Genomic DNA, 22,211 nt, shown 5'->3' with positions numbered 1-22,211 from the left:
AGGTGTAGTATGAGTAAAGCGACCCTGGCGGAAGACGAGACGGGCAGCAGAGTTTTGAACCGATTGGAGAGGGGAGAGGTGACTAAGTGGGAGGCCAGCAAGAAGCAGATTGCAGTAGTCTAAACGAGAGGTGACAAGGGTGTGGATGAGGGTTTTGGTAGAGTGCTCGGAAAGAAAGGGGCGGATTTTATGGATGTTGTAGAGAAAGAAACGACAGGTCTTGGTGGTCTGCTGGATGTGAGCAGAGAAGGAGAGAGAAGAGTCAAAGATGACCCCAAGGTTTCGAGCCGAGGAGACAGGGAGAATGAGAGAGCCATCAACAGAAATAGAAAACGGGGGGAGTGGGGAGGTGGGTTTGGGGGGAAAAATGAGAAGTTCGGTTTTGGTCATGTTTAATTTCAGGTGGCATTGAGACATCCAGTTAGCAATGTCAGACAAGCACGCTGAAACTTTGGTTTGGATGCAAGGTGAGATATCAGGGGTAGAAAGGTAGATTTGGGAGTCATCAGCATAGAGATAGTAGGAAAAGCCATGGGATGAGATTAATGAACCAAGGGAAGAAGTGTAGATAGAAAAGAGGAGGGGACCAAGAACAGAACCCTGAGGTACGCCGACAGGCAGAGGGATAGAAGTAGAAGAGGATCCACCAGAGTGAACACTAGAGGTGCGGAGGGAGAGGTAGGAAGAGAACCAGGAAAGGACAGAGCCCTGGAATCTAAGTGAGGACAGGATATTGAGGAGTATGCTGTGATCGACAGTGTCAAAAGCAGCGGAAAGATCAAGAAGAATGAGGATGGAATAGAGACCTCTGGATTTAGCCAGTAATAGGTCATTGGAGACTTTAGTAAGAGCAGTTTCGGTTGAGTGGAGAGGGCGAAAACCAGATTGTAGTGGGTCAAGAATAGCATGTGAGGAGAGAAAATCAAGGCAGCGGCGGTGAACAGCACGCGCAAGTAATTTGGAGACAAAAGGGAGGAGGGAGATGGGTCGGTAATTAGAGGGACAAGTAGGGTCGAGTGAAGGCTTCTTAAGGAGAGGTGTGACCACAGCATGTTTAAAGGCAGTAGGGACAGTTGCAGTGGAAAGTGAGAGGTTGAGAATGTGACAGATAAAAGGAATAAGAGCAGGTGAGATGGCATTAAGAAGGTGGGTGGGAATGGGATCAGAGGAACAGGTGGTACATTTTGAGGAAGAAAGGAGAAGTGTAGTTTCCTCTATAGTAACTTCAGGAAAGGAGGAAAAAGAATGAGGGGAAGGAGAGAGAGCGGAACGGACTAGTGGAGGGGAGAGGTGGCGAGGTAGAGAATTCAAGGTTTATCTTTTGAACCTTGTCGTGAAAGAATTCAGCAAGGGTCTGAGGAGATAATGAAGGGGGAGTTGTGGGAGGGGGCACCTTGAGGAGAGAGTTCAATGTGGTGAAGAGAAGTCGAGGGTTAGAGCCAAGAGAGTTGGTCAGTTGGATATAATAATCCTGTTTGGCGCGAAAAAGAGCAGATTGGAAGGAGGTCAGCATGAACTTAAAGTGTAGGAAATCAGCAAGGGCCCGAGATTTCCGCCAGAGGTGTTCGGCGGAGCAGGTACAGGAACGTAGGTAGCGGATATTAGAAGTCAGCCAAGGTTGGGGTTTTGTGCGCCTTATAGGGCGGGTCATCAAAGGTGCAAGAGTGTCTAAGGCAGAGGATAGAGTATTGTTGTAAGAAGAAACAGCCTCGTTGACAGACGTGGATGGTGCCACAGTAGAGAGGAGGTTTGAAACATGGGAGGATAGAGATGAAGGGTCAATATCGTGAAGATTCCTAGATAAATTAGATAAGATATGACGGGACTGGGAGGGAGGAGATTTAAGTGTGAAAGTTATAAGATGGTGATCAGAGGCAAGGAAACTAGAGGGTGAACAGTTGGAGGAGAAGATGAGATCAAGACAGTGACCATTTTGATGAGTGGGGGAGGTGGAGCATAGTTGGAGATTAAAGGAGGATGTTAAAGCGAGTAACTTGGAAATATAAGAGTTGGAAGGATCATTAGCAGGAATATTAAAGTCACCAAGGATGAGAGAGGGGGTGGAAGGATCATGGAAGAAGGCAAGCCAGGCATCAAAGACTACTTATGTAGTCAGTGGAGGTAGCTTACAATCTAGAGGTTACAAACTCTGTAGTCAGTGTAGGTAACATGAATGGGGAAGGTGGTTAGGCGCCAAAAGCAAGGGAGAAGAGATGGGCTTTGAGTAAGGACTTGAAGATAGGCAGGGAGGGCGCATGGCGTATGGGCTCGGGAAGTCTGTTCCAGGCATAAGGTGATGCGAGGCAGAAGGGGCGGAGTCTGGAGTTAGCGGTGGTAGAGAAGGGTACAGATAGGAGTGATTTGTCCTGAGAGCGGAGGTTACGGGTGGGAACATACGGGGAGATGAGGGTAGAGAGGTAATGGGGGGCTGCAGATTGAGTGCATTTGAAGGTCAATAGGAGAAGCTTGAACTGTATACGGTAGCGGATCGGGAGCCAGTGAAGCGACTTGAGGAGAGGGGTGATATGAGAGTATCTGTTCACGCGGTAGATAAGACGTGCGGCGGAATTTTGGACAGATTGAAGGGGGGATAGATGGCTAAGCAGGAGGCCAGCGAGAAGAAGGTTGCAATAGTCAAGACGAGAGGTAACGAGCGAGTGGACGAGGGTTCGGGTGGTCTGTTCAGAGAGGAATGGGCGAATTTTGCTAATATTATAGAGGAAGAAGCGACAGGTCTTAGCTGTCTGCTGGATATGGGCAGAGAAGGAGAGGGAGGAGTCGAAGATGACTCCGAGATTGCAGGCTGAAGAGATGGGGAGGATGAGGGCGTTGTCAACAGAGACGGAAAGTGGGGGAAGAGGAGAAGAGGGTTTGGGTGGAAAGACAAGGAGCTCAGTCTTTGCCATGTTCAATTTCAGATGCCGGTTGGACATCCAGACAGCGATGTCTGAGAGGCAGGCCGAAACTTTGGCCTGGGTTTCGACTGTGATGTCGGGAGTGGAGAGATAAAGCTGGGTGTCATCAGCATAGAGATGGTACTGGAAACCATGTGATGAGATCAGCGAGCCCAGGGAAGAGGTGTAGATCGAGAAAAGAAGCGGTCCAAGGACAGATCCTTGAGGAACCCCAACAGAGAGCGGGATGGGGGTGGAAGAAGAGCCATTAGAAAATACTCTGAAGGTGCATTGGGAAAGGTACGAAGAGAACCAGGAGAGGACGGAGCCCTGAAACCCGAATGAGGACAGTGTGTCACGAAGTAAATTATGGTTGACGGTGTCGCAGCGTTGCTACGCAAGCTGGGAATGCATGTGTTCCCTTATCTCAGCGATTGGCTCATGAAGAACACCTCGGAGGACTGTGCTTGGGAGTCAATGCGGATGACTGTTCAGGTGCTGGAACTACTAGGGTTCGTAATAAACTACCCGAAGTCCCATCTCCATCCAGTTCAACAATTGGAGTTTATAGGAGCCCTGCTCGATACAAAGAATTTCCGAGCCTTCCTCCCAAAGATGCGTGTGGACAACCTCTCCCTTGCATCCAAGGTTCGGAGGTTACAGCTCGGCAGATATTGAGATTATTGGGCACATGGCTTCTACAGTATATGTTACACCCTTGGCACTTCTTCACATAAGATCTGCTCAATGGACCCTGGCTTCTCAGTGGTATCAAGCCACAGGAAGTCTGGAGGATGTCATCCGAGTGTCCCCGGAGCTTGTGTGCGCTCTTCAATGGTTGAAAATTCGGTCCAATCTGATTTTGGGACTACCATTCCAAATTCCTCAACCACAAAAAGCGCTGACAACGGATGCATCTCTCCTGGGGTGGGGGAGCTCACGTAGATGGGCTTAACACCCAAGGAGCTTGGTCCCTCCAAGAAACGAATCTTCAGATCAATCACCTGGAGTTCCAAGCGATCTGGAACGCTCTAAAGGCTTTCAGAGATCGGCTGTCTAGTCAAATTATCCTAATTCAAACAGGCAATCAGGTTGCAATGTATTAAGGCACCGGATCTCGCCCTCTGTGTCAGATGTGACTCTGGGCACGCAATCACAGCATGTTCCACTTATTTGGCAGGCGTAAACAACAGCCTGGCCGACAGACTGAGAGGAAGGATAATGCAACCTCACGAGTGGTCTCTGAATATGGGCATAGCCCGCAAGATCTTATGAGTGTGGGACACCCCCTCAGTGGATCTGTTTGCCACTCAACTCAATCACAAAGTCCCTCAGTTCTGTTCCGGGCTTCAGGCCCACAACATACTAACGTCAGATGCCTTCCTTCTTCATTGGGGGACAGGCCTTCTGTATGCGTATCCTCCCGTACCTCTAGTGGTAAAGACTTTGTTGAAACTCATGCAAGACCGTGGAACCATGATTCTGATCGCACCTTACTGGCTGCAGCAAATATGGTTCCCTCTTCTTCTGGAATTGTCCTCCGAAGAACCGTAGAGATTGGAGTATTTTCCGATCCTCATCACTCAGAACGAGGGGTTGCTTCTACATCCCAACCTCCAGTCTCTGGCTCTCACGGCCTGGATGTTGAGAGCATAGAATTCACTTCCTTCGGTGTTTCAGAGGGTGTCTCTCGGGTCTTCCTGGCTTCCAGGAAAGATTCCAATAAGAGGTATTACTCTTTTAAATGGAGGAGGTTGGCCATCTGGTGTAACAGCAAGGCCAAAGACCAACTCCCTAAAGGTTCACCTTAGTGCAGTTAATGCGTATCATCAAAGTATAGAAAGTAGACCTATTTCTGGACAGCCTTTAGTTGTTCGCTTTATGAGAGGTTTGCTTTTGTCAAAGCCCCCAACCAAACCTCCACCAGTGTCTTGGGATCTCAACGTCATTCTCACCCATCTGATGAAAGCTCCTTTTGAGCCACTGAATTCTTGCCATTTGAAGTACTTGACCTGGAAGGTCATTTTCTTGGTGGCTGTTACTTCAGCTCGTAGGGTCAGAGAGCTTCAAGCCTTAGTAGTGGATGCACCTTATATTAAGTTTCATCACAACAGAGTAGTCCTCCGTATGCAACCTAAGTTCTTGTCGAAGGTGGTGTGGGAGTTCCATATGAACCAATCGATTGTCTTGCCAACATTCTTTCCCAGACCTCATGCCCACCCTGGCGAAAGCAGCTTGCACACCTTGAACTGCAAGAGAGCGTTGGCCTTTTACATGGAGTGGATGAAGTCCTTCAGACAGTCCGCCCAGTTGTTTGTTTCTTTTGATCCCAATAGGAGGGGAGTCACCATCGGTAAATGCACCATTTCCAATTTGCTAGCAGATTGCATTTTCTTCGCTTATGCCCAAGCTAGGCTGACTTTAGAGGGTCATGTCACAGCTCATAATGTTAGAGCCATGGCTGTGTCAGTGGCCCACTTAAAGTCGGCCTCCATTGAAGAGATTTGCACGGCTGTGACATGGTCTTCTGTCCACACATTCACATCTCACTACTGCCTTGAGCAGGATACCCGACGTGACAGTCGGTTTGGGCAGTCAGTGTTGCAGAACCTGTTTGGGGTCTAGAATCCACCTCCACCCTTCTAGGCCCATTTTTATTCTGTTTCAGGCTGTACCTTCATCTAGTTGCATTTGGTTTCTGGTTAATCTGCGTTTAGTCCTTTCCGTTGTGAGGCTCAATTGACCATTGTTTGTTGTGTTGGATGAGCCTGGATGCTAGGGATTCCCCACTTGTGAGAATGTGAAGCCTTGTCCTCGGAGAAAGAGAAAATACTTACCTGTAGCAGGTATTCTTCGAGGACAGCAGGCTTCACATTCTTGCAAACCTGCCCACCTCCCCTTGGAGTTGTTTCTTTGTAATTTGTTTTATTTTTGCGTTATTGTATTAAACTGAAGTGAAGCAGATGTGCTGCAGGCGGGAAGGCGCTCCGCGCATGCACGGTGGGACGCAGCTCGCACCCCAGAAGGCTCTCAGACTTTTTTCTATACTTGCTAACGTGCCAAATCCCAGGCGACGCAGATCGTCTACCCACTTGTGAGAATGTGAAGCCTGCTGCCCTCAGAGAATACTTGCTACTGGTAAGTATCTTTGCTACATTGTTGAAGCCCATAGCTGCTAGTACTGCTGCTGGGCCATACAAAAAAGGAATAGGAAGGAGAGAGCCCAGAGAAAAGCAAGAAGGGGAAGAAATAGCATGATGAAAAGGAAGCAGAGAGCAAAGAAAAGCCAAAAATAAACTTAAGCACAATTTGGTATCACAAAATGAAGTAGCAAAAGAACAAAAAAGTGGCTATTTTTTTTTCTAATTACTTTCCAGTCATATAATAATCAAAGGTCATTGGTGATGTCATTCACTTTAAATGGGCTGTGTTGGCATTGCTGCGTGGCTTAGTAAACAGTGGGGGTTATTGTTTGTGTCTATATGGCCCAATGTTGACTGAGGTTTGAACTCATACTTAAGCTCATATATTACTTAATTTAGAAGGGACCAAAAAAGCACCTTTAAAAATAATAGTAGGCATTAAAAGCATTGATGAGCCAAAGGGTAAATTCATATTCAAACATATATATGAATTTTATAGTAACACAGTAAATGAAGGCAGATAAAGACCTGAACGGTCCATCCAATCTGCCCAACAAGATAAACTCATTTTATATGGTATGTGATAACTTTATTTGTATACCCGAGTTTGATTTGTTCTTGCCATTCTCAGGGCACAGACCGTAGAAGTCTGCCCAGCACTGTTCTTGAACTAAAAGTCTTGAAGCTAATGTCGAAGTCCCTTAAATTTACACTCCGGGCCCATCCATATCTATTTAGTTACAATTAGGGTGGAGACCATAGAAGTTTACCCAGCACTGGTTTTGCTTCCCAATTACTGATGTTGCCAGCCAATGTCCGCTAAGATTCTGTAGATCCATTCCTTCTAAACAGGATTCTTTTGTGTTTATGCCACGCATGTTTGAATTTCATTACCGTTTTCATCACCACCTCCCACGGGAGGACATTCCACATATCTACCACCTTTTCCTTGAAAAAATTCTTCCCGACATTACACCTGAGTCTGCCCCCCTTCAACCTCAGTTCATATCATGTAGTTCTACCGTCTCTGGAAAAGGTTTGTTTGCGGATTAATACCTTTCAAATATTTGAACGTCTGTATCATGTCACCCCTGTTTTTCCTTTCCTCCAAGGTATACGTTTTCCGGTCGGCAAGTCTCTCATACGGTTTGCAACTCAAATCTTATACCATTTTTGCATCGCTTCCAGTCTTTTTACATCTTTAGCAAGATACAGCCTCCAAAATTGAACAAGTGGGGCCTCACCTCTCTTTACACCTTTAGCCATTTTTATTCTGCTCGCACTTTCGCTAGCTGTATTTCCCTCTTCGCTTCTTTTACTTTAATCCGATAATCTTTTCTGTGATCCTCTCGTTGCATTGTTATGTATTTCTTGAACAAAGCCTCTTTTATTTTTTCAGCTACTTGTTTGGAGAACCATATAAACTTCCAGTTTCTCTTGTTTTTGTTTACTTTCCTCGTGTAAAGATCAGTCGCCATATTTATAGCAGCCTTTAGCTTTGACCACTGATTTTCTACTTCTATGCCTTCCCACGCCAACATCTCCTTCTTCAGGTATTCCCCCAGCACAAACCCCAATATAAACAGTTCACTTTCATCACAGCACAAACCCCAATTTAAACAGTTCACTTTTCCTCTTCAACCTTTTTTTTTTCCCCTGTTCACCTATTACCAGGCCAGGGGAATGCACCAACTGCTGTCCCTAACATGCTGGATCCTTGGAGACTGGACTCTACGGCGACCACCCCTACGGGCGGACTCAGGCCACCCCGAAGAAGCCCTTCTCTCCCCTTCCCTGGCCATTTCCCACTCCATTTCCTCGTACTCTTCACACTAGGACAATCCATAAAGCTTCTTCCTTTCCCCAGGTTCCCTACATTTCAGCCGCTCTGATATTGTCTTTCACATACAGCGCCACTCCTCCATCTCTTTGGCCCTCTCTATCTTTCCTGCAAAGATTATAACCCAGTATAGTCACATCTCATTCATGGGAATCATTGAACCACATCTCTGTAATAGCAACGATATCCAAGTTTTCTTCAAACATCAGGGCTTGCAAATCTTGAACCTTAATATCTAGACTACGAGCATTTGTGCTCATTGCTTTCCACCCTCTGCAAATGAAAAGACAGCTTATTGGTTTTTTTAATAAGATAGAATAAAAAGCAGGTAATCAGGAAGATATTAAGACACAGGTAACATCAGTTTACAATCAAACCAAGTCTGAAAACGTCCTGCGTAGTTCAGACAGCTCACTAGGTAAACTGTTTTTTCTTTTACCACACAGCTGTATACAAATTGCCCCTCCTCTGGAGGTATGAAGTCTGATGCTGTGTAACCAAATCGACTGAATTAAGTCTCTGGCACTGAAGATTCAAAACACAATTCTAATAAACACACCTTTAAGACAGTCACCAGAGTCACCAAATTCTGTGTAACCAAATTGATTGGATTAAGTCACTTGTCACAGGTTCAAAACACAGTTCTAATGAGAGCACCTTTAAGACAATTCTAGCATAATAATATGAAATCACTGGCACAGACGTTCAAAACACAGTTCAATAAAAGCACCTTTAAGATAATACCAGTGTAAAAATAATATGAAATCACAATGCAACAACAGTTTTAAGTTATAGGCAGTAGGATGAAGACCATTTAGAAACTTTTACAGGTCAGACCCTCTTCAAGTGAAAAGACAGTTGTTGGTTTTTTTATATTATTTATTAATTTAATATATAAATAAACTTGAGGGTTTTGTAATTTTGCTGAGCAAAACAATTGTGGAGATGGTTTTTTGGTTTATTTTTTTATTTCCTTTTAAGGTTGTTTCATGGATTATAACTATTTGGATATTTGGATCCTTGACTATATTCTTATTGGCCAGAGTTCTGGGTGGTGAGGTAAGTAGCTGTATAATGTTTTGTTTTGTTTTGTTTTTTTTAAAGTAAGGTTCTTATCCAAATAAAGCAGAAGTTTACTAGCTGCTCATTATTCTGCTTTAGGGCTCATAGGAATATAAGAGGTCTTTTATAAAGGCATGGTAGCATTTTGGAGTAGCCTAGTGGTTAGTGCAGTGGACTTTGATTCTGGGGAACTGAGTTCGATTCCCACTGCAGCTCCATGTGACTCTGGGCAAGTCACTTAACCCTCCATTGCCCCTGGTACAAATAAGTTCCTGAATATCCTATGTAAACCGCTTTGAATGTAGTTGCAAAAACCACAGAAAGGCGGTATATCAAGTCCCATATCCCTTTCCCATTTTTAGCGCACGCTAAACACTAGAGATGCCCATAGGAATATATGGGCATCTCTAGTACACGCTAAAAAGACTAGTGCACCTTTGTAAAAGGACCCCATAATGTATCTTTTCACCAATAACTCACATAACTATTGATAAATGCCCTACTTAGTTGTAACCTTTATATTGAAACTATCTCAAAAGAGAACCTTTGGTAGAATGTGAAAAGAATAAATAGGAATGCATGTCTTTAGTAGTGAAAGCAATTTAGTCTAAGGCTGGATGAGCAGTGCAGTTATGAAAAAGTGTACCTCGAAAAATCTTTGCTACTGCTTTGAGCCTTCACTTTGTACTGAAGCTGCCAAGCTCACCTAGGGGAGGATTTTCAGATCTTGCCACTGAAAAAAACCCAGTAAATGTCCCTAGCAACTGTAGTGGGGTATCCTCAGTGTAAACAAGGAGATTACAATATGCTCATGTCTAAAATCCATGAAAGTATAAAATTTGAAATGGTTAGTGTCATATAATGCCTGTTGAACATTAAATCTTTCATTATTGTACATGTCAGACCAGTCCAGACAAGTGGGCAATAACAGCTCAGACTGACCACACCCCTTATCGGGAGCTGGTGCTGCATCCAGCTAGTCGGTATTTCTCTGTCTCCAGCAGACAATTCAGAGATATGGCCTGGTACAACAACTAGGAGCAGACCACTCCTGGTGGAGCATAGACCAAGTCCAGGGAAGCTGAGAGCCATAGTCCATTGGAAATAGACTGGAGGACTAGAATTGGCTGAGGCTGGATCACAGAGCCCAGTGGTGTTTAAAGCTGTTGTGCTTGGTTCTTCTGCTTTCTCCCTCTTGGATCCTTGTTGGGGAGGGGGGGGGGGGTGTTGTGGCTGCAGTGCCTAGTGTCGTCCTTCCTACACAGGGGAGGGGACCTGAGGTAAGTTTCCCTAGTGCCAGCCAATTAATTTTTTTTTTTTTTTTTTGGAAGAAGAAGAAAAAAAGCCTTCAGTGCAGCTTCTTACCAGACTGTCTCTGGGTCCTCTATGGTGCTGTGTTGGATCAGACCCCTGCTCCCCCCCCCCCCCCCACCCCCACACACTTTTTCTCCACTTGTTTCCAGTATGTCTGGGAGGAGAAAGGAAGTGACATGGTGCAGGTAAGTTTTAGCAGTTCAGTGTGTGTGCCGGTGCATTTGTCCTGTTTGAAAATGAGCAGATAAGTAGGCATCAAGTGGGGTGGGTGTGCGATCTGTGGAAGTTTAGCACCCAACTAAAACCAAAGCTGAAGAGGTTCCCCAGATTGAGCTGTGCCCAATAGAAGATCTAAGTGGTTTACAATGCAATAAAAATGACAAATAATTAAAAAAGTACTCCATAAAAAAAATACAAAAGACGTACTGCATTCAAAACTTTGCTAAACCATTCCACAAGGAAGAGGCTAGCCAAAAGAAAGCCCTTTCTCGTGTTACTCCCCAATGAGCTCTTGATGTATGTGGGCATACCATCTGAGAATCTTGAAATGATCGCAACAGTCTTCTCGGGGTTTAATGAACAACCAAAGAACCCAAATAAGAAGGCTGATGTAAATAAAAGGCTCTATGGGACCAAACTCAAAATTAATTCTGTATTTAACCAGAAGCCAATGATCACCAGAAACAATGGTGTAATGTGATCAAATTTACATAAATTCCCCAGAAACCTAAAAGTAGTATTTTGTGAAGTCTGCAATCTCTTTAAATTGCCACTAGAAATACCTGCATAAAGAACATTACCATAATCTAATCTAGAAAAAAACAATGGATGAATTAAAGTTTGTAAAGCCTTTTCATCTAATAAATGTTTATATGAATTTGCTTCAAAGTAAAAAAAATCCTATCTTCATCAAAGTAGATATTTGCTCATGGAAAGATAATCAATTACACCTAAGTACTTAGAACTATCAACAACCAGGATTGGGTCACCAAAAAGAATAGGAATCAAACTTGGTCACTCCAAGTGCCCAGTAATCCAACAGTCAGTAGTTTTATTTATATTTAATAACAGGTGATTTTCCTTTAACCAAACTGATACAGTATCTAAGCAGCTCTGAAAAAAAGAAAGATCAAGCTTTAATGGAGAAAACCCTTGCCAGTATTAAAGTATCATCTGCATAGCAAAAAAAACCCTAAACCAAAACTCAGTATCAATGTAAGAAGAGGACTAATAATGTCAAATAATAGGAGAGAAATAGCAGAGGGTCTAAAACAAAACAAATATAACACATAATAACATATATAATATAAACACATCTAAAAATTGTTCCATACAATATATATGATGCGTAACCGTGACATTAAAATTAAAACCATAAAAATCTAAAAACATATAATACCACAAATCATTGTAAAAGATAAAAGATTTTGTTTTAGACTCCTGAGGAAGGCCTTTTCGGCCAAAACACGGATCGTGTAGGGTCCCAATAAAACTTTGGTGCTCTTACCATCTGTGGTTTCAGTCTAGTCTTTTTGGGTTTCTTCAACTTTTCTTGTTGTTTTGTGTGTTTTTGCGGGAGATTTGGATTCTCTTTTTGTTGTCCTGGGTTGCAAGGTCTGCCAGTAGACTTTCCATTTTGCTCATTTGACCACTAAGCTTCTCTAGTCTGGGTTCAATGGCTATTTCTACAGCCACTGTTAATTGTATCAGCTGATGTTCTGAGAAGGCTGCTGTTTCTGACAGCCCCGAGTCTGCCATCTTAGAATCTCCAACTTGTGGCTTGTCAGCTTCTTTTCTTAATCCCTTGGAAGGCATAGTTTAATCGCGGAGAATGAAGTATTTGTAAATAAACAATCACCTTACTCAAAACTACAAGTTCTTCTCTAAAATCCAGTCCAAACTGCGGTTTTCTGTGGGAATAGGGTGCAGGGACTACAGCCATTCTAATCCACATCTGACTCCTTCAGTGCATCACGTGGTCTCCTGAAATAGCCTTTATGAAAGTATACACCAGGTTACTTCTGTTGTTAAATTACAACCCAGCCTGAAAGCTCTCCTTTGAGGTTGCATTTAATATCGGAACATAAATTCTTCCCACTCATATAACAGATCATCAACCTGGACTGAAGAGTGCATCTCTTGGTTTCTTAGAATAGGACCTGATGCTCCATATTTAACAAATGGGAAAAGGTTGTATAGCTGGCAGGCTTCTCCCGGGAGCACTGGGTTGTGAGCCCTTGGACCACTGCCGTGGAGCGGCAGTGGCAGGCAAAATCACCTCCAAAACAGCGACAAGGCAAAACAGGACTGGAACCCCGGACTGGAGTTGCAGCTGAGGCAAACAAGCAGGAACAGGCAGAGCAGAATCAGTTACACTTCACCTGTGCTTGACCGCCGTTCCCCGGGAAGTTGAGCCCCCAGGTGCTGGCGGCCGGCAGGACTTTCAGGACAGGGCAGGAACTGGATACCAACAGGGAACCCACGGGATCTAGAATACCCAAGGGAGGCTAGGCAGAATACTAGATTAGGACCCTCAAACAAATACCACACTAGGTAGAAGCAGACAGGGTTGGAATGAAGACAGGGGTGCAGGGCTATGGCTGAAGCTCCAGTAGCTAGAAATACAGGCAGGGAGCAGGGCTATGGCTGGAGCTCCAGTAGCTGAGAAATACAGGCAGAGGACATGACTATGGCTGAAGCTCCAGCAGCTAGAAATACAGGCAGGGAGCAGGGCTATGGCTGGAGCTCCAGTAGCTGAGAAATACAGGCAGAGAGCAGAGCAATACTGAAAGCTGCCAAGCAGCCACTAAGAAAGAAACCCAAGCCAGGAATACAGACCAGAGGCAAGAGAACCAAAACTAGCTACACACAGACTAACTAGAATTAAGCTACACACAAGCTAACTAGAATTAAGCTAGAAACTCAGACTAGAACTGGTCTAGGCAGAAGCGCACAGCGCACCCCAACATACTTAGGGACCTTAGACAATGCAAAGGCAAAGCAGAGAGTTTCCAAATGGCTAATAAGCCCAGCAGCAGCTGAGATTCAGCTGCAGCAATCACTGGGCAGCTATGGGTGCTGTGCAGGCTCAAACAAGACAAGCAAGCCTGGCAGGCCGGAAGATCCGGACTGGACTGGGCTGAAGTCTGGAACAGGGAAACAGCACACAGACAGTCCAATGCAGCCACCAGGGCTGGCCACCAGAAGGCAAGAGGAACACAAACCAAAACACAGGCAGAAAGCATACTGAAGCACAGAGAGGCTTAACACACACAGGTGCAGTATAGTAGAGTAATCAGAGCCATGCTGGAAGCAGCCAGCATACAGCGACAGAGACAGAACTAACTCAGGAAGAACAGACAGAAGCCAGCTCAGAAGCTGACCGCCGGAAATAAGGTGAGTCTGAGAGGGGTCACGACCACAGACGTGACAATAGCATAGCTCAAAGAATTCTTTCCAACCCTGTGTGTTTATGTTCGCATGCATGTGCATACTTGTATTTATGTGTGTGCATGTGTACATTTGTATTAGGGTGTGTGCTGCTATAACTAGCAACCCTTAAAAAAAAAAGCTACATGGTCCATTAGGTTAGTTTCACAGTAGGATTAATAATAAAGAACATGCAATACATATGAAAGGTATTGAGCTATTTTGGAAGGGTTTCAGGTTTTACAGTTACCACAGTGACATCCCCTACGGAGCCCCAGTGTGGACTCTACCCAGTGTTCATATCTCTTTAAGAAGTCTTTTGGATTTTATGAAAAAAATCAAACTTTTGGCCATCCTGGTTCCTTACTTTGGTGCCTTCCATTCTTTTTCTTTGTTTATTTTTGTGGAAGGTATGTTTTCCTTCTTGTGTTTAACCTAGTAACATCAGACCAGTGTGTTCTCCAAATAGTCCTGGTCAGTTACGCTCTCAGTTGACAATAAAGTCCTCCAAATTGCCTACCAAGAGCGTCAAGACTCGGCTCTCAGCACCAAGAAGTGCTCACAGAGGAACTGTCCTTCCTTCTGAAGACCCATGCAGTCGAACCCATTCCACCAGAGGAAGAAGGAAAGTGATTCTATTCCAAGTACTTCCTTGTGCCCAAAAAGACAGGGGAATCCTGTCCCATCCTAGACCTAAGGGGACTGAATAAATAATCTAATCTAATCAGAGAGAAGTTCAGGATGATTTCCCTGGGCACCCTTCTCCCTTTGATTCAGAAAAATAATTGGCTATGCTCTCTGGACTTAAAAGATGCTTATACCCACATTCAAATATTTCCAAATCACAGGAAGTATCTCAGATTTTGGGTGGGGAAATATGACTACCAGTATCACGTCCTGCCTTTTGGCCTCACATGTGGTCCCAGAGTATTCACAAAGTTCCTCGCCTTAGTCGCTGCATTGCAACACTGACTGGTAATTCATGTGATTTCCTGCTTGGACAAGTAGCTGGTCAAGAACACATCAAAGGAAGGTACTCAGGAGTCAATGCAGAGAACTATTCAGATGCTGGAGTTACCAGGGTTCATTTATTAACTACCCATCTGATTTCCAGTTCAGCAATTTGGAGTACATTGGAGCCCTACTAGACATAGTTCTGGCTCAAGCCTACTTGTGTCTGATGCATCGCCACTCAGGTTCAGAGAAGCCAACAGGTCACAGCTCAGCATTGGCCCAGTCGCTTCTCTGGATGATTCGGCCCAGTTTGACCCTGGGACTCCCATTCCAAATTCCTCCGCCCCAGAAGATTCTGACTATGGATGCACCTACTCTGGGGTGGGGAACCCACATAGATGGACTTCCTACCCAGGGGACCTGGTTCACTCAGGAAACTGATCTTCAAATCAACCTCCTAGAGCTACGAGCAATCTGGAACACTCTAAAGGCTATCAGAGATAAGCTGATGAGCCAAATTGTAATCATTCAAACAGACAAATCAGGTTGACATGTACAGCATCAATAAGAAGGGAAGGTACGGGATCCTATCCCTTGTGTCAAGAAGCATTCAGGATGTGGTGTTGGACCAATGCCCACGGCATAGTGCTCCATGCCATATAACTGGTGGGGAAAGATGACAGACTGAGCGGGGTGATCCAACCACATGAGTGGTGTCTCAGCATGGGCATTACCCGTGAGATCTTCTGAGAGTGGGGCACCCCCTTGGTGGATCTCTTCACCACTCACCTCACAGCAAGGCCCCTCAGTACTGCACCAGACAAAGGTGACACGACAAACTAGCATCAGATGCCTTCCTCCTAGACTGGGGAGAGTGTCTTCTGTGTGCTTATCCTCTCATTTCTGTGATAGGGAAGACTTTGCTGAAACTTAACAAGGACCAGTGAACCATGATCCTAATCCCACCCTACTGGCCGAGGCAGATCTGGTTCCCTCTTCTTGTGTAGTCCTCTAAAGATCTGTAGAGACTGGACTGCTTTCCAACCCCTCATCACGCAGAACATGGGGTCTCTTGCATCCCAACCACCAGTCCTCTCCGTTGTTGAGAGCATAGAATTTGCATCTCTGCAGCTACCTGAGGGTATCTCTAGAATCATGCTGGCTTCCAGAAAGATTCCACCAAGATGAGTTACACTTTTAAAAGGAGGAGGTTTGCTGTCTGGTGTGAGGGCATGGCCCTAGACCCTTTCTCTTGCCCTACACAAAACCTGCTCAAATACCTCCTATACCTCTCTGAAAACCAATTCTGTAAAGGGTTCACCTCAGTGCAATCAATGCTTATATCACTGCATGGGAGGTAAGCCCATCTCAGAGTAGCCTTTAGTTGTTCGCTTCATGAGACATGTTGATGAAGCCCCCTTTCAGACCTCCAAATGTGTTCATAGGACCTCAACTTTGTTCTCTCCCAGTAGATGGAAGCTTTTTTTTTTTTTTTTGAGCCATTTGACTCGTAATCTGAAGTACCTGATCTTGGAAGGTCTTGTTTATGGTGGTGTGGTCACTTTAGTTCACAGTGTTAATGAGCTTTAGGCCCTAACAACTGATCCACCTTAACAAGGTTTCATCATAACAGAGTATTCTCTGCACACACCCAATGTTTCTGCCTAAGGTGGTGTTGGAGTTCCATCTTAATTAGTCAGTTGTTCTGCCAGCATTCTTCCCAAAACCTCATACCCATCCTGGCAAAAGTGCACTGCACACCTTGGACTGCAAGCGAGCCATGGCCTTCTGTCTGGAGCAGACTAAAGCCCATAGACAGTCCACCTAGCTTTTTGTTTCTTTTGACCCAAACAGGATGGGGGCAGCCAATAGAAAACACATTATCCAATTGGCTGTCAGACTGCATCTGTTTAACTTAAGCCCAAGCTGGGCTGACTCTGGAGAGTCATGTCACAGCTCACAATGTTAGCGCCATGGCGGAGTTGGTAGCCCACTTAAAGTCAGCCTCCGTTGAAGAGATTTGCAGGGCTACGACATGATCCTCAGTCCTCATTTCATTACTGCCTTGATCAGCATACCTGATGTGACAGCCAGTTTGGTCAGACAGTTTCCTGCAGAATTTGGTGTCTAGAATCCAACTCCACCCTTCTAGGCCTATTCTTTTCTGTTCAGGATGCACCTTCACAACAGGCCTGTTTTACTTATTAGTGTCATTGATTTCCTGTTGGCCTTGCTGTTGCAAGTCCCTATTGACCATTTGATGTTTTTGGTGAGCCTGGTAGCTAGGGATTCTCATCTGTGGTCATTTTATTTATTTATTTTGTAGTCCTGCTTGTCCTTGGAGAAAGCAAGGTTACTGACCTGTAGCAGGTGAATGCATATTACCACATCCTTTCCATCACCCCTTGGAGTTGCATTCCTTTCTGTGCTTTTTGATCAGACAGGGTACCGTGTGACTTGCGCTGAGGACAAAGCACTTGCACATTCATGTGGCGGGCCTACGAAAGACTTCTTTAAGAGAGATAAACGCTGGGTATTATTCACACTTGGGCTCCGTTGGGAGGTCATCCATCTGTGGTAATGCCCTCCTGTCCTCAGAGAACACCTGCCAAAGGCGAATAAGTTTGCTATTTTTAATTTTTTTTAAATCTCACATAAAGCAGGAGAGGATTATACTGAAGCAGACGTTTTAGAGGGGGGTTAGAAATAGTGGGGACCTAGTGGAAAGTATACAGTTGCATGAGGTACATTGTAAAATGATGCATCATTTTATATATGCATCCAACTTGGACTAGCAAGGTGTGGAGAGGAGTGCTGAGTATATGCTTGAAATGTAATGCCTCTGAAGGCATCTATATATATTGTTTGTGAAATTGTCCCATAATAGAGGAATACTGGTGAAAATTATGGGTTAATTTGTAAGTTGTTGATCAGTCTATCCCCAGAACTGTGAGTGATTTTAATTTGCCATTGATTCCAGGTGCTGAGCCTTCACTTGTATATGATGCTCTTTCTTCGTTGGATTTATGTCAGGTTGTGGGGCAATCCATGCATTCAGCAGGTCATATGTTGGGTCTTGTTTTTATACTGGTTAAATGGTCCTCTGTGGTTTCTGTAGATGCTCTGCTGCTTGCCTGGACTGACCACTTTTTGTTTCAGTTGCCATTAACTAGGCCAGTAAATTTACAAAGACTGTAATACATAAAGTAGATCCGTTAAATTTAATAACTACTTAGGTCCCTTTATTGAGCGAGGTGTCCACTGTTGGAGTAGAGAATGTGGTAGCACATTGGAACTCTATATTCACTTTAGCACTGGATATGGTTGCACCTAAGAAAATGGTGAAAATCAAGGTTGCTGTTAAGTGTTTGCCTTGGTTTACATCTGGCTTGAGACAATTGTGTTGCGAACTTTGCCATATAGAGAGAAGTGGATAGCTATGATTCTTACCAGATAAAGGTGAATGAGTATAAGCTAGTAATAGCTATAGAGCAAGGACAATTTTATCAGGAGCGGATCAGGGACTCACTACATCATCCTATTATTCATTTTTAAAACTCTCACTGTCTCTGACCCCCCCCCCCCCCCCCCCCCCCCCCCATCTCTTGCGATACCTTACTCCTTGCACTCAGTCTTGGGTCCTCCGATCCTCTCAAATCAACCTTCTGGTAATACCTACATACCGTGAAATATTTCATGAACATAGCAGAAACACCATGTTCTCCTTTCAAGGTCCAAAACTGGAATTCCTTACTATCACACCTCAGACAGATTATTTCACTGCCTCTCTTCAAAGCAGATCTGAAGACCTTCCTTTTTCAAGACGCTTATGCTTAAATTCTTTAGGACATGCACGACGCTTGGCAGACAGCTCTTCCCTCCCCTATTTGTTTAATCCTCTCCCCTCTTTTTCCTATCTACATTGTAGTTCTCCCCACTTACCAATTATACTCATGTTTGTTATGTTTGTCTCTTCTCAGTTCCATCTTTTCTTTTTAGACTGTACACCACCCCGATAACTAGTTCTGTTGGGCGGGATAGAAAGTTCATAATAAACTTGAAACTTAGTAGCCCTTTTTCTCCTGATGATTTTGTAGTGTTTTTTTGAGTCTAAGATTCAAGCTATTGTGGGGTCCTGCCCGGATAATATTTGAGGGACTCTGGTGAAAGTTGGGATGCATTTGAAGGCAGTAAGTGAGTCGGAGGTGAAATCCAATTTAAAGTCATGTAATCCTTCATAGTCTTCGGTTGATGTTTGTAGTCCTTTTTTATTGCAGAATATAGATAGACTTATTGTACTGGCTTTGATGTCTCTTTTAACATGTTATTGAAACATGGAGTTTTTCCATATGAGTGAGTTAGTCACTATCTGCTGGATTCTATATATTGTGCCTAGTATTCTGCGCCTAAATCTAAGTGTATTCCATAACTACTACTACTACTTATCATTTCTATAACAATGCACGTAAATTATTTGGCTTAACAAGAAATAATGAGCACTAATTGGCTATAATTAGAATTTACGTGCGTAACTCGCTAAACGTATGCTGTAACTCACTGCGCATAAATTCTAATGCGCACTTCCAAAAACGGGTGTGGTGGTATGTGGGGAAATTGGCGCTTCATTGGTGTTCCCAAATTTACACACGTTATTATAGAATATGGCCCAGTCCACATAGATCTATGCAAAGGTATCTATATGCAAAGGTATTTACACCATGTTTTTGTTGGTGTAAATAGATGCGCATAGTTTTAGGCACTGGGATATCAGCTAAGCATATTCTATATACCATGCCTAAATCTTATAGAATAAACTTGGGTGAAAATGATTTCCACACAGATTTTCTAGGCAACATATATAGAATATCCCCCTATGTGCCCAATGCAGAATTCTGCATTGGGGTTTGACATGCTCTCTTTTAGTCCTGTATCTACATTGCCAGTGTTGGTGAAAATGTTGAGAAAACTGTTTATCAACAACTTGATGAATATTTAACTAGAGTTTCTATTTTGGACACATTTCAGTATGTTTTCCTCAAGGCCCATAATACTGAGGGGTTAGTGGTTGCTACCCTGGATGAGGTACACCAGGGATTGGACCAGCATATCGGCTTCCTCCTCGTTTTTCTTGACATCTCTGCTGTGTTTGATACATTAGACCATCAAATATGGTTGCGGTGTTTGCAGGGACTGTGCATAATTGGTTCAAGTCATATTCCTCTGTTAGGAAACAGGTAGTATGCGTAGGTGAGCAGTTTTCTACAGTGCAAACATAATGTACAGAAATGCCACAAGGATTGTCACTGTCTGCAGTTTTGTTTAATTTGTATTTGCTTCCTTTATGTAATCTTCTTTTTTTTTTTAAATTTACAGAAGTCTTTATTGAGCAATATGAACATAACACCGAATAAGCTTTACGCGGCTCGTTACATCTTATTCCAAGTGAGCTAACCGTAACACTGAACATTAAACGAAGAGTACCTTTAACAGTCATTAGTCCCACTTTTAACATATTTTATACTTCAATTTTATCCATTTTATTGAAACCCTTCCCACCCTCCACCCTATTTACCGACCTCCCCTTCTCCCACCAAGAAACTCCCACCCTAATCCCCCCACCCCCCTTCCTCCCCACTCAGACCATTCAGCTATTCTCGCGAACTTTCAGTCAAAAATGGCAGCCATACTCTTTCCCACTTGGGCATAGTTCTCCGTTTCGCAGCTGTCAATCTCTCCATCTCACATATATATTTCACCTTCGTAATCCAGTCTATCAGCGAGGGGACTCTCGATGCCTTCCAATGCCTTGCCAGGTTAATCCGGGCGGCATGCAAGGATCCTCTCATCAACAACCATTGATGTGATTTTAGGCCCACTGGCCGCCAGCCCAGTACAAAGATCATGGGATGCCACTGCACAGACCGTCCTACCCATTTTTGGAGCCTGTACTGAACCCCCCTCCAGTACGCCTGTGCCTTACGGCAGGACCACCATATGTGCCCCATAGTTCCTGCTTCCCCACACTGCCTCCAACATGCCCTCGGCACTTTATGTAATCTTCTGAGAACAGTTGGAGTATCATATTACATTTATGCAGATGATATTCAGTTTCTTCCACTAATAGGTTCGGTTCCTGCAACAATAGCATGGTTGCAGTTGATATTTGATGGTATTTTGACATGGTGACCAGGCTATTATTGAATTTTCTAAGTATTGAATGTTTCTAAGACAGAATTGATTTTGGTTACGTTTGATTTTCCTACAGATGTTTTGGTATCTGGGACTTCTGTAAAAGTGTCCAATTGTGTCCAACTGGGTTTGAAATTTGGGCATTTATGTGGACTCTTGTTTGTCTTTTTGAGTTTCAGGTACAAGCAGTGATTAGGAATTCATATTTTAAGTTGCACCTGTTGAGCAAATTACATCCTTTGTCAGAAGGTTTTGTAAACCATGGTATTAAGTGGATTAGTTTGCCTGCTTCCTGTATATAGTCAATGAAGATTATGTAAAACTCTGCTGTGCACCTTTCAGTATGAATTGCTTAAACTTGAGCATGTTACTCCCTATTTTATGATGCTGTGTTGGTTGCCTATGGTTTATCGCATCAAGTTTAAATTGCTGTTCATGGTTCATCAAAGACTGTATCGGGACCATTCCTACTATTTTTACATTCTACTACTACTACTATTTAGCATTTCTATAGCGCTACAAAGTGTACGCAGCGCTGCACAAACATTCCGACTTGAATCTTGCCCTCTGTGTGCTGTGAATATTGGTACGCTTGTGGTGCCTCCTTTTCAGCATTCTTGGCTTATACAGCCAAGGAGAGAAGTGTTTTCAATTGCTGGACCAAATGAATGGAATAAATTTCCTTTGGATCTCAGAACACATGGAAATGTGACTACCTATAAGTGTTTATTGAAGCAACATCTGCTCTGTTTAGCCTACAACTTGATTCGATGTCTTTATTATGAACTTTCTTAGTGTTTTGGGAGCTGTTTAGTTATTCTATTTATTTTGTTTAGTATGGGTTTTTTTTTGTTCGCTGCTTTGGGTAAAGGCAAATTATAAATAATCTAATCTAGATCTAAAGATCTGTGCCTTTTAGATTTAGAGGCCGATTTAGAACTGGAATCAGATGAAAATTGTCTTTTTGTATGAAAGTCATGTAAATTAACAAAAGTTTATCATTATTTTTTTTTTTGTGGGGGGGGGGGGGATCCTATCATAACACTAGCTTTGACTCTTTTCCTAAGGATCTATTATTGATAATTTGATGAGAGGATTTTGTTGTTGTTTCCTGTTTTCTTATTCTTATAGTATTATTGGCTGTTTCTCTAAGTCTTAAGTTGGATTTGGTAGTGTTCTCATTATTGTGCTGTTATATAAAAATCTTTAGTAAAAAGTGAATTATAAAATAAAAATATCTTATTACAATGGATATACCTGAACCTCTAACTATAACATTGTGGGGAAATTGGATGCATGTACTTTTATGTATGGAACATTCATCAATTCTGCATCATGGAACAAAGAAGATAGTGCATTTTATCAATTTACAGACCCCTTTTCTGA

The 22,211-nt window shown here is 43.5% G+C and overlaps 1 protein-coding gene across 1 annotated transcript in view; it reads left to right on the top strand.

Moving 5' to 3' along the window:
- YIPF4 (Yip1 domain family member 4) overlaps positions 1-22,211 on the top strand; it is an 88,129-nt gene that overhangs the window by 40,342 nt on the left and 25,576 nt on the right. Inside the window, 1 exon segment of the mRNA XM_030196514.1 lies at positions 8,859-8,936. Within this exon segment, the coding sequence (XP_030052374.1) occupies positions 8,859-8,936 (78 nt within the window).

The sequence above is a fragment of the Microcaecilia unicolor genome, chromosome 3 (assembly GCF_901765095.1).
Source record: "Microcaecilia unicolor chromosome 3, aMicUni1.1, whole genome shotgun sequence".
NCBI classification, from domain to species: Eukaryota; Metazoa; Chordata; class Amphibia; order Gymnophiona; family Siphonopidae; genus Microcaecilia; species Microcaecilia unicolor.
Note: the sequence above shows the minus strand (reverse complement) of the source record. Positions and strands in the feature narration are given on the sequence as shown.